At 39.4% G+C, this 13343-nt stretch overlaps 1 protein-coding gene across 3 annotated transcripts in view; it reads right to left on the bottom strand.

Annotated features, from left to right (window-relative positions):
• The window catches only part of MTHFD1L (methylenetetrahydrofolate dehydrogenase (NADP+ dependent) 1 like), a 154560-nt gene that overhangs the window by 101873 nt on the left and 39344 nt on the right, over nt 1–13343 (bottom strand). For all 3 annotated transcript variants that reach the window (XM_082049792.1, XM_082049794.1, XM_082049793.1), the window contains 6 exons: nt 13119–13165; nt 10910–11017; nt 9909–9983; nt 7454–7556; nt 4054–4130; nt 460–600 (listed from right to left, as the gene is read on the bottom strand). In XM_082049792.1, coding sequence (XP_081905918.1) covers nt 460–600; nt 4054–4130; nt 7454–7556; nt 9909–9983; nt 10910–11017; nt 13119–13165 — 551 coding nt within the window. The remainder of the gene's footprint in view (nt 1–459; nt 601–4053; nt 4131–7453; nt 7557–9908; nt 9984–10909; nt 11018–13118; nt 13166–13343) is intronic.

Raw genomic sequence — 13343 nt, 5'->3', positions numbered from 1 at the left:
GACGTGAAGAGATAACCTTGTGCCCAGCACTGTCAGCAACGTATGAATTAAGAATATCTTGTTTCCATTTTGATTTAGTGGTATAAGCATTCATGTGTTAACTATCATTGTAACATCTGAGCACACTTTACAAGTACAGTAGCAAACATTATCAGCTCTCTCAAATAGGAGCCTACACCCTGACTCCCTCCAGCACCAAATCTGTTTGCCTTAAGAACTGCAGAAAAGTATCCAAGTAGGTTATGGAGACCAGAGACTTCCTAAACCAGATGTTACCAGAGTGTTGGAGAAATGAGTTCTACATCTTGTTTTCATTGTGAGCAAATTTTGACCCAGAAGATCTTTCTTCGATATCTGACTGTGCTGTTCAAAGCAAAATCCTTGGCATGCACATGCCTTTCTAATGGTTCAAGAGGCAAAATAAATGCATCAGAGGTTATCCACAGTACTGAACATTACCAAATCCTCTGCTGTCACTGGTTCTCCTTTCTTGTCATTAGCCACCACCATTTTCCCCAGTCTCTCTTTCATATCTTGCAGGCTGGTGGTAAGTGCCAGGATGGCCATAATTTCACTTGCAACAGCAATATCAAACTGAGCCTGTAAAATAGAAATCAGAATCTTGGATCAAATCCTTACAGGGAATCATCAGGAATAGACTCAGGAAAGACAGATTTCACACTGGAATTCAAACAAGTTCTAAATTGTAACCCACAGCGTTTGAGATTACTCAGACTAGAGTAACCTAAAACACTTTGTTTATATTCACTCATTTATGTTCGCCGTTACACTTCATTTACTTGGGGACCAAGCCTGCAGACTGCTTAGCCCCTTGGCTCACATTATCCTTAGCAGAAGCTCCCTGAAGGACCAAGAATTTTTTTCTGTGGCAAAAAAGAAAATCACCAGATGTGTTTTGAACTTTACTGGCATGAGCACAGCACTGTGGTTTTTTTCTATAATGCTCTCCAAAAGTTTTTTTTTATTCTGGTTTCAAAAACATTCTTGTTACATTTGATCATTCTATGCTGCTAGGTCTTGTGCCTGACCTATGATAATGTAAAATATATCTTCATCCTCTCTTTTTTTAATGAACAAATATATGAGTTAAAAAAAACCCAACATGAACTATACATGGCATCAGTCCTGTTGCTCTTGTAGAAATACATCCATACTGTGCAGTATTTCAGCACAACTTAAGCTGTAGTCTTTACTTTTAAGAGCCTGCAGAACACACTAGCAAGGTTTGTACTAATTTACTATTAGTAAATCCCAGACCACATGCTGTCAGAACGTAAACAGAGAAGAAAGACAAAGTCACTAATGCATTATGTGGTAGGAATGCAATGTTGGGAGTGAACAAGAACTGCAGCTTCTTTAGTAATCTCTCCATCACCAGCAATTAAAGTCTGTACAAAAAAGTAGTAATTGACATCCTACTGCTAGCTATGTAAAAAAAGCCCTGTTTTTAAGAAGCAACTACAGAGAATTGTTTAAAACATACCTTACCGCTCCTACCATTTGCCTAGTACTTTAACAGCTTCTGCCTTTTTTTAACCTGTGTTCCTGCTTTTAGATTCTGTCTTGACAGCAACATCCCAGAGCAGCCCTGAGGCTAACCCCTGTGTACTTGTGTGTTAGTTGAAACTTCTGAAGACACCTGAGCACTCTTCTGCATTGGGCACAGACAGGGAGAGATAAATACCATAGAAAGGAAAGACCAATGCAGTAATTGAGATTTTCAGCATAGTGATTCAACTGAAATGCTGAAGTTACAAAGCAGATTTTCTGCGTTCCCCAGAAGCAGTTCGGTACACAACAGGATAGCTGGGTACACAATGAACATTGTTAGCATTGCAATGACATGGATGTTATTATCTTTTCTGGAGTTAAGAATGTCTCTGGTAGGTCATTGCAGCATTTGTAAGAGGAAATAAGCCTGAGAAATCTATGCTCGACCTATATACTGCAATATTATCTAAATTTACCAGAATATTTATCAGGAGACTAAAAAAAAACCAGTTATTATCGTTTTTTCTATATAAACCAAAAAGACAGGAAAAACAATCCCAGGTAGATGCTCAAAGATTGACATACTATTTAATTGAAAAAAACAAGCACAAAAGACTGTGGTAGCAGGTGCTATTTTAACTCTAATAACTTTTATGCACCTACGAAGTGGTGACAGAAGCCTTAGCTGTGAAGTCAGTTCTCTGTTGATGAAAGGATCCACCCACATGGATTCAATTGCAGGATCAAGGGCATCAGTCATGTAATACTCTTTTAAAATCCACAGCATCCCTGCTCATTAAAATGCAGACTTTTGTGCCTGCTGTGCTCTGCCATTTTACACAGGTGTCATTGATTTTAAGAGTGCTAGAACATCACTCCAAATATTTATAAAATGCATCTGTTAACTATGAAGTCCTGCTTTCTCTGCATCTCCGGCTAGGCTCTGAAATGAATTTTCCTAACTGTTAGCTCTACTTCTCAAGTCACTGAGTCCATGTTAAAATGTGAATGGATATGCACCAGTCCAGCATATTGAAATTGAAAGCATCAAGGTCCTTTTAGCCAAAACAGTACAGAAGCAACATTTGACAGCCATATGTCAAGTAGTGCTCTATAATACAACAACCCACATTTAACTCAGCAGCATAATTATGGTGGTAAAATACTGCACAATAAGGCTGGCAGAACCTGGCTTAAAGCTAATAATCACACTGAGTCACTGAAACAAATCTAAACATAGGAAAAAAGCTCAAGTGTTGAAGGAACTTGTACCAAGTATAATATTTTGTGGTCCCAGCCCATTATCAGAGTTGAGTATTAGCTAATATTGAGTTTCTGTAAGTAATAGACACAAAAGTCTCTACCCTGTGTGCTCAAAACCAAAACAAGTAGGCATTTCTAGTGGAAGGTGTCCCTGCCCATGGCAGGGGGGCTGGAACTAGATGATCTTTAAAGTTCCTTCCAACCCAAACCATTCTATGATTTCTCTTTTCATTTATCTCCAATTTGACTGTTTTAACTGCTGAATTGAGCAAAAACATTAGCACTATTTAGTCTATTTAGGCACAAAGCCTAGCAGAGGTCTGAAATAACAAAGAAAAATGAAAGATAGTATTTCCAAAATGCATGAAAGCCTTATCTCTACCATAAGAGCTATTCACCTCAAAATAGTCAGAACCTCACGAATTTCATTAGTCTGAATGTTAGATTACAATATCTTCATTGAGTTAGAAGCAACTCTACATCATCACAATGTATTTCTTCCACCTGGCATTGCTGTTCCACACGGCATTGTTTCAGAAATGCATTTACCCACGTGACACCAGGAACACTTGTTCAGACAGTATTGGAGAAGTCTGGCTTCCAATTTATCAGTAAGTTCTTTAATAAACATCCAGAAGCTCTCATATAGTAACAGGGGTTCACTTTTTACACTGCTGAAAAGTACACACATGTTCATTTTCTGAACTACACCTTCAAGCTCACATATTAAAATTAAGCACATGCTCCAAGTTCTTACGGTTTAGATCCCAAAGCTGAGATGCATGACAGGGAAATGAAAAATCTGAATAAAAAGCTAATGGTAATTTTCAGTCCTCACCAATGGGACTAACAACATGATCCATCCCTTCCCCCAGTTTCTTAATATTATGTTTAAATGTAATTTATGTAATTTAAATTACATAAATACTATATAAACAGTTCAAGGGACTGAAAAAAGTAAGAAAAATAATTAAAATTAACCTTATGAGGGCATAAGGGCACCGTTTATACCCATAGGATGATAATGTTGAACCTCTAACATCTGCAATTTTTTCAAGTCTTTTCAACACATTGTGTAATATGCATTGGTTTCTATTTCTGAAACTTCAGACTCAGTTACTCATTAACACAATCAGTTTAACTGCAAGAATACTGCTCAGCAACAACAGAAGTTAGCATTGCAATTTGAAGAAGTATACTGAAAGAACTGCAGAAACCCCCCTCAGCCTCTAAAGCAAAGTCTGTCCAGGATGAGATACATTAACTGCCTTTACATACCTGACGGACAAATCCCTTCTCTGTATTTGCTTGCCCAACTGTTATTTTGCGCAGGAATCTGTCATTTGTATCCACCACTGAAATAAGAGAATAGCAAAAGCAACAAATGTTAACAATGGCTCAGGGATCTGGATTTTCCCAGGCACACCTTGTTACACACGTAAGATTCAACTGCTCCCGCGTGTTAGCATTAGCACTGACTTGATTTCTCCCTTCTAGTTGACACCATTGGATGACAGGTTGAAATAGCTCTAACACAATGTCTCTGAACAGTATTAGATTAACAAATTCTTAATATGCTAACATATAAATTAATATTTTACCTACATCAGAAAAATCTGTCTTAGTAGGTACAATGCACCTCAGACCTACCTCAAAACATTTGCTTTGTCATTGATCTGTTAAGAATTGATTTTAAGACTGCAGGATAAAGGGTAAACTTGGTCGGTTTTTCTTTTGAAGGATGATTATGTTGTCAGATTGCTTCTTTCAGACAAGTCACTTACTTGCACATGACAGTAACTAACTCCACATTCAACTGCACAGCATTAAAAGGAAGTTTATTTTCAACTGCCAAGACCAACCATCTGCTCTTTAACACAACTTCAATTTCAGACAATTGTATTTCTCACACTTTTGGTATTGCAAGGGCATGTCCTTGCATGTCCATCCTATGGAACTGATCATTGCAAGCCAAGTTCTCCAGTTCTGCACTGACAACACTCAACTTCAAATGTGCTTTTGTAGGAACCAAACAGCAATACTGAGAATAATCAAAGAGTACTCTTGTCTGCTGAGAACTGATCGGGATGTTTCTTAGGAAGAAACATCAGAAGGATGTTTCTATTTGTTAGAAAATGAGACCAAACTCCAAAATCTCTCCTTCCCAGGAGTGGCAATCCCTACAGAATGCAAAAACAGGCTCCCTCTTTCCTACAGGCTCTTTAGCCCTACAGAGATTTCAATCTGCATCAACCCTAAAAGGGAGGATGGAAGGTACTCCTGATCAGTTCAGCCTGTAGCTTCACAATCAAGTCCGTCTTCTGGTAGATGTAGATCTGAGCTCTTACTTAGAGGGAGAGAATCAAGGAACCTCCAGAAAAGCTGTCTGTACTGAAGCTCAGTGAAATCACCTCCTCCCACTCTTCCAGGTGCTTTTGCAGATTAACAAATTTGTCTGTACAGAAAAGGATGACGTAATTACCCAAGAACAAGAGAGACTTTGAATCTTGGTTGTACACAACCAGAATTCAGGGTTGTGAGTGAGCTGGAAGAAAAGCAAGACTTAAGCCACTTCCCCCTTCTTGGTCATTTCTCATGAGGCTGTTGTAAATACCACACATGCCTTATTCGCACTGCATGGTATTTAGGCCCCTAATTTCCTCAGGAATTCCATTTAAGGGATGGTGCAGCATACATCTGGCTAACTCTTTTTGGTTGCTATTTATACACAGTCATGCTCTAGAATACTACAGCGCTGGCAGAAATTGCAGAACAGAGCCCAGTCCAGAGCAGCAGCCTCGTACCAAGCTGTGGCACCATATGCCACCGTGAAGCCACATGGCAAGCTCATCTCTCAAGCACAAACTTACCGTTTCTCCTCTTTGGAAGCTCAGTCTCAAGAGCAGCCTAAATGTCTTCTCTGCCTACCCAGGCACTGTAATTAGCCTTCCCACCAGCCTGGACAGCCAGTGGGCTGCTTTATATCTGGCCCTTCCTAGTGGAATCATATAACCTGAACACCCTTCCCATGAAATTATAACTACTCCTGCAACTCTTGATGGTCACTAGGACACACTGGCTTTCTCACCATGGTCAGAATTCATTCTCCAGAAAGATTCCAATAGCTGTACTTAGAAGTGGTAAAACATGAAATAATTGTTTTTGCCACAAAAGCAAATTTTCCATCTCCAAATTTTCCCTCTTCCTCACCCAAAGCAAACACTTCAGCAAAGTTTAGGTTCAATCAAGTGTTAGGTTTAATGTATCTATTTCCTTATCCCCTAAAGATATAAACAGGATCTGAATACCACGGAAAAGGTAAGTAGGGGGAAGCTTTCCTTCTTTCCAGTACGTTGTACCTGTTCAAGTTACTAGAAGAAGATAATGAACTTTAAACTTGTGACACTTCTAAGGAAACAAGTCCTGACTAAAATGAATTTTCAGACAATCTGATAGCTTTCTCTTCTGCCCTATAAATCCCCTGGTACATCACAAGCTTCACAGATACATGGATTGCAGAAACAGCCTCAAGCAAAATATTTTCCAAGTTATCTGCAATGGTCCTAAACCAATTTTTTTTTTTCTGAAATATTTAAGATATGTACATCATATAGAGTTGTGTGGCGTAAAAGTTTCACTAATGTTTATGAGATGAATTAAATAACTCACTTGAGGTTAACACCAGTGGAGTAATCTTGCCTCCTCCCAAACCCGCGCTGATAAAATCGATGAGTCATATTACACTAAATATTTGTATTATTCCTTCATCCTAATACAGGTCTTTTCCATGCAGAAGCACTGTGTAACTAATAAAAAAAAATCCTATGCCACATCTCCCAGTATTGTCTTGAGAAAAATATCTGATCTGAGATGACACGCACACAATGGACACAGTAAAGCATGGCCAAGGCTCCCCACTTTGCAACAGATCCACCTTGTTTCTCTGAGCATCACAATACATTCCATTTAACAATAATTTTCAACTAATAACTTTAGTGTTTGAAAACTTAAGAAGAAAATAAAATCCAACAGAATTTAGCTCAAAACTTTATGCAGAGTTTAGTTGCTTAAGAAAAGAGATACTGAAGTTGAAGTAAACACTGAGATTTAACCCAGCACTAGAACTGGAAAATGCAGAGGGGAGTTGTCTGAGCGTGTGAGATTGGATATTGGTTTGCTTGGCATACATAGTTGAAACCGTACCACATCTTTCATCAGTTCTTTCTGACAAAGCAAACAATTCAAGACAGTTAAAAAACCCATATAATCCCTGAGGCTGCTGATCTGGGGAGGATGAGGGACCTAAATCAAGTAGAGTAAGTACAAATAATCTAAAACCATAATAGACACAGTTAAGAAAAGAATGGATAAGATTTCTAAAATGCACGGAAAAGCCACTTTCACATGTTTTAAGATGCATTATCTGAGGTGAGAGACACAAGGGATGTACTTAAACTGTGAGAGCAACCTATCCTTCAGAATATTAGCGAAGTCTCTTGAGTTACTGCAGATATTTAACAAAGTTTAAAGCAACATATTGCACCCAAATTTGTTATGTACCCCCATTTCCCACTTGTTTTCAGAGAGCAGAAACAGGTCTGATTCAGGTAAAATTAAGCAAATTAGGAAATAAATTATGATTAAATCCAACCTGTAGTGAGGTTTTCTGACTACGTACCTCTTTGCCATGTTATGGTAGATGGGTCAATATCAAGGCGCACAAATTTGCTGATCTCCTCTTCTGTTAAAGTCCCAGGATCAGTCTTGTTTATTCCCAGCCTCTATGCAAAAACACGTTAAAGAAACATGATGAAGTGTGTTTGGCTTCAAAAGGTACAGCTGTTCTGGCTTATCACCCTCGGAGAAATACTCATAGACCATTAAATGAATAATCTCTTTCTTACACAGAGGAAACTCTTAATGTAAAAACCAAAGAGAAAGTTCAACTATATCCATTACTAATAAAAAGACAATTAATTGCTTGCTCTAGCTAGTGGAAATCTTTGAAAGACCCATGCATTGTATTGTGTGAATCAACTTTGAATGAAATAAAAAAATTCTTCTTTAAGACCCCATCACCATCCATAAACTCAGTCACTTCTAATGAATAAGTCAATACCTCCTGGCTTTTACAGTTTCACTATTTCAGCAACACCAAACCTGAGGCATTTCCCACTGCATTAAGAAGGGCAAAAAGCTGTTGAGAACACCTTGCAGGTTTTGACACTTAGTACGCTAAGATTTTTTCACCCTAGTTTTAACAAAGAAAGGCTTATGTCCTCAACAGCCAGTCCTGCATTAATATTTTTCTAATCTGTTGGTCAATTGTAATCCAATCTGGCATAGTTAGGAGATGATAGTTTCTTACAAATTTTATGAAAATAGGCAGATGGAGAAAGGAGCAATAACCCACTAGCATTTCTACTGGGGGATGGCAGTCTGAGTTCAGTGCTCATCCTTCCTGCTTGGCATATGAGGCATTTGCCCAGATATATTTTTTCAGAGTACTTTTCCACAGAGAGTTGAAAGCAAAGTTTTCAGTCATTTTTATAACTTTCAACTGCTGCAAGGAGGGCTGGGCACTGGGACTGCAAAGGAAGCAGCCCAGCCCTCCCAGGGTCTCAACAACATCTATCCTGGATCTAAGCAGCAAGAAAAAAGCTGACTGATCTGGATGCAGATGGGAGGAAGTAAGACACAGAGCTGACGTGGAAAAGGAGACAAAGAAAAGACTAGGACAGAAGCAGTGAAAGAGAGGAGGTAAGGTAAGGAGGTATTGGGCTAATAATTACTGGGAAAAAAAAGCAAAAAAGCTAAGGACCAGGGGAATGATAAAGGTAGGTCCTGATGTTAGATGAGGAGGTTGAAAATAAAAAAAATTGCATGGCACCATCTGTAATTATAAGTCTGAACCACACATGTAAGGGAGGAATTTAAATCTTAATAATCCTCTTTTGAAAAAACAAAACAAAACAAAACACCAAACCTGTAATGTCATCCCATAAAGATATTTTTTACATTTGATTTTTCTTTTAGGTATAAGGAATCATTATCACTAAAAATAATTCACAGCAAAAGAATTCAGTTATATTGGAAAATCTGATGCCACTATTTGAATGTTACAAAGCCAAGAACATTCCCCCTCCTCCCCTACCTGTTCCCCTACACACAATCTAAACAAGGACAAAATGAAAATACTCCAAAAGTCTCATGGAAGATTCTGTGAGATCTACTTTGCCACAGAGTCAAGCAGGCATCACCCACATTTTAGCTTACTGGCATTCAAATGAGCAGCACAAAAGCATAAAATGTTATTAGAAACTAGGTTTTTTTTTCCAAAACAGAAGCTGGTGTTACCTCTATCCTGCTTTCCACCCTCCAATTCCAAGTGTGTACCTGGCAGCTATCCATTCCCATCCAGTGACTCTGAAACACCACCAGTTGGGACTCAAAAGCCAAGAACACACATGCAACTGGACACAGAAGACTGAAGCTCTCCTTAAGGGTCATATTCAAGGGGTTCATATTCTCCTTCCTCTATGCTAGTGGGCTGTGTTGCTCCCTAGTTATTTATCAGAATGGCAGCCTCAAATCCAGAGATGTTATTCATACATGAATTACATAGGAAGATCTTCTAGAAGCATTCAGGAAGCGAGACGGGATGCAAAAATATACTACGCACACAAATGTACTGCTGCTCCTCAAAGGAAAAAGATTGTCAAATTGGCATCAGTAAAACCCCAGAAGTATATGCTATAATAAACTTTCAAAACCAGAAAATATTGCAAAACCAAGGAATATGAGATTTCAAAAGCAACTTTACCATAATAGGAAAAGCATTTAAAAAAACCCTAGCTTTAATATTTCATCAGGAAAGATATAGCATTTAAAATATTATTGGTTTATTTCAGCAGAAAAGAATAGCAAAAATGTTAGTTATGAAAATAATATCAGACCCAGATACTATTACTTCAAGGACGATGCTTTCAGAAAAAAGTCTGGACTCGATAAATTCACAAGGCAGTTTTATACAGTCTCAGTCTCATACATCAAATAACTTTAAAGAAGTTGCAGAAGAGAGTGTGTTTATGAAGAGATACTATAATTGAGGAGAGGCTACATTAACAACTTACTCTCAGACGGGCAAGTTGAATAGCAGAAAATCCTCTCACACCATTAACTACTGGAACCAGTCTGCTATACAAAGCCTAGAAAAAACACATGAGAAGTCAATGAAAGAAAAAGTTACAACCAGGAAGTAGTTACATAAAAAGATAATGTTTTTGCATTATTCAGTCTAATTTCAGTAAGAATTTCCCAACCACATAAGTGGACTTCTGGTTAGCAACTTAAAAACAGTTCTGAGAAGGTGGTAGGCTTTTGAGCACTGTCTATGATATAACAGTCTAAATCTAATTACCGAAATTCCCTTGTTTCTATGTTTTACACACACACAAAAAATTATTACTTTTGAAATTGGGAACCCTTTAGACTTTAACCAAGGTTCAGATTATTCAAACTATAACTATCACTTGCAAACTGGCTTAAATGCATATTTGTGTTGGACCAAGTAAAAGGGATATGACAACCTGGCTCAGTTTTAACACTGTAGCCAAAAAAAGGAGGCTCCTTCCTTTACATTCTCCCTTCCCCTTAAAGTCTGAAGTTAGCATTCATGTTAAGATCACAACAGATTCAGTGGAGGGAAGAGGATCTAGTTTATTTTTCCGCACAACCTCTTCTTCTTCTTAAGGTACATCATATGCAACTATGCATCAGAAGTGTAACTTTTAACTTTGAAAAGAGTACACAAATTACTAAAAAAATAGAGAGAGAGAAAACATACTTTGTCAGACTATTTGGTACAGTCTGAAATAATTGACAATGTTCTGGGCAGATGATCTTTAACTTAAAGACTACTTTATGATAGTTATCTGCTAGAAAAATATATTCTATAAGCAAAATTTCTCAACAGAACTTAGAATGGCTTCAGAAATAGCTCACTCTATTCTATTTTTATATTTTCACACAGTGAAAATATAAAAATAGAATCAACTTATTTTGCTTTGAAATGCAGTTTATTGAAAATCTGAAAAGAAAAAATGTCATGTGGATATCAGAAAATAATTCTCACCTTATCAGATTGAGTGTTCTCATGTAAGATCCTAGCATCAATAGCAGCAGCCAGCAAATTATTTGCAGCAGTTATAGCATGAATATCTCCAGTCAAATGAAGATTGAACTAGAAGGTGAAACCAAAAAAATCTTTTTATAAGAAACCATTGAACTCAATTTATTAATCTCAGGCAGATTTGCAGCAACAATTGTTGCTATCTCCTTGAGGCTGCTGCTCTGATTAGTCACTTGTCAGTGTAGATGAAATATTATTAGGCTGAAAATACACCTAGCTACATGAACGACTTGTTTTCACCCGAGTATGTGGGAAACTACCCTTAGTTTAGCCAAACAAAGCCGTGAACATCTTTATTCTTTGCTAAATGAGTCAAGAATGAAGAGCCCAGGGCTATGATTCCACATCATTAATACTAAACCAGCTTACTGTCAGTATTAATTAACGACCTGGGGCCGAGGTGTAGATTTCTGTGGAACCCCCCAGAGCACACCGCACGTGCTGGCTCTGGGGCTGAACTTTCTGCTGGCCACGGGAGAACAGCCCCGAGATAATCAGGCCTGAACTTTGCTGATATAAAGTTTGCCCAACAAAATTTTGGGGAAAAATCTAAAATCAGCAGCTTAGATTGGATTAGATGAGGACTTGTGTTATGTAGCCACTCTGTTTTTTTATGTACCTGTGACAGAAGGAGGCAGAAGGTCAGGTTGAACTGAGCTGCAGCGCTGGCTGCAGAGGGGCACCTTGGCTGTGCTCACACTCATGTGCAACAGGATCAAAACTCTAACTAAGCACTACATCAGGGCTGTGTTTAGATCAGCTGCGTGCTTTCAAGGTGGTAGTTCACCAGTTCAAGCCATGGTTTTGTTGAGCTCTAAATTAGATTCTTTTGGGGTGAAATCATCAAGTGTTGTGAATATGTGCATAGACTTAGCCATACTATCCTTACATGTCCCATTGCCCAGAGAATCTGCTTGTGCTTTACGCTCTGGAAACCCCTGCTGACAGCTACGGGTGGTGAAGCTCCTCGGCATATGGCTAATCCTGCTGAGAATGAGGAAGGGAGGGCTAAGGAAGGCACCCAGGGTGGATGACTGCAGCCGACTGACAAAAAACACTACACGTGGTTTAGGTTTCACCTCTGTCCTTTCGACAGGTGTCCTGTCAATAAATGCATGGATCACGTAGCTTTACATCGTGAATGTTGTGCCAGGCAAGGGTGCACGCTTCAGTCAGAATATCACAGTTTTTACAGTGAGAGCATTTTGAAAGCACGCACCTAGCCGGCTCCTTCCAAAGCTGGCATGTGATTTTCAGAAGGCTTCAAAGAGAGTTGGCATGATGCCAGAAACAGAATTCCATTTACTTATGGGTAGAGGAAAGCTGCGGATTAATTTAGGAGTAAGAAAACAATTGCCTGGCCTCAGCCCATCCCCAGGGAGGTGCCCAATGCCCAGGCTGGGGCTGTCCCAGTGGCCCCAGTTGCTGCTTCTGGCTGGGGCTTGGGCAGGCACTGGCTGCCAGGCCCTGGCTGGCCATCCCCATGGGGAGGCCCAGCCCCTGCAGTTCCCCAACAGCCTGCACCTCTGAAAAACATTTTTTCTCAGGAGGCTTCTCCGTTTCACTACTGTTGTGGAGCCAAATTAACTTCCTTTTACTTATGCAGCAGAAGTTGTGGTATTCACCCCTCCGCAGTATTCTGGGCATGTCTTACACTACCACAGGAGGATCAGCCTGGCTAAGAACAAGTCCATTTTGCTTCACTCAGTGACTTCTGCTAAAAAGAAATATTAAATCCACATTTGAAAAACTTATTTCCCCAACCCACCTGCCCTGGGCCTCTCTGCCTTTTTCTACTTCACCAGAAAAGTAATGCTTTCTCATTCTCTTTCACAATAGATGGGGATACGAAATGAAAAAAATAGCAGTAGCCAACTCTTTGTGTTATATGTTAGGTGTAGATAGCGGCCCTCTTCTCAGGAAGCGTTTGAAGGATAGCTGAGGTGTTACAAACATGTACAGTATCTGTGCAATGTTTTTGCACCCCCACTCCACAGCCCCTCCCTGTCACACAAAAGGCATGTGGAGATGGCAAGGACCTCTCCAATTCTCCGAGCAGACCATTGCCGCTGACCAAGTGCTGCAGCGGCCACCTCAGCCTTCCCGCCCCTCCGAGAGGGACAGGGACTTGCTGCCACCCCCACTGTCTCACCTCCTCCATGGGAATCACTTGAGCGTATCCACCACCAGCTGCTCCACCTGCACAGGAAAGCATATGGTCACATCAGACTCACACCAGCTTTGGAAAAAAGCAACCACCCTTAAATACACAAAGCAAAACACACACCGTTGATTACACATTTCTCAGAGCTTTGATTTCTATTAGGGGATCAACGATGTACCCAAAGAAATGGGATTTCCTTACACTTTGCTGGCT

Source organism: Streptopelia decaocto, assembly GCF_964273445.1.
Source record: "Streptopelia decaocto genome assembly, chromosome: 3".
Classification (NCBI taxonomy): domain Eukaryota; kingdom Metazoa; phylum Chordata; class Aves; order Columbiformes; family Columbidae; genus Streptopelia; species Streptopelia decaocto.
This window is presented reverse-complemented; position numbering and strand designations above follow the sequence as displayed.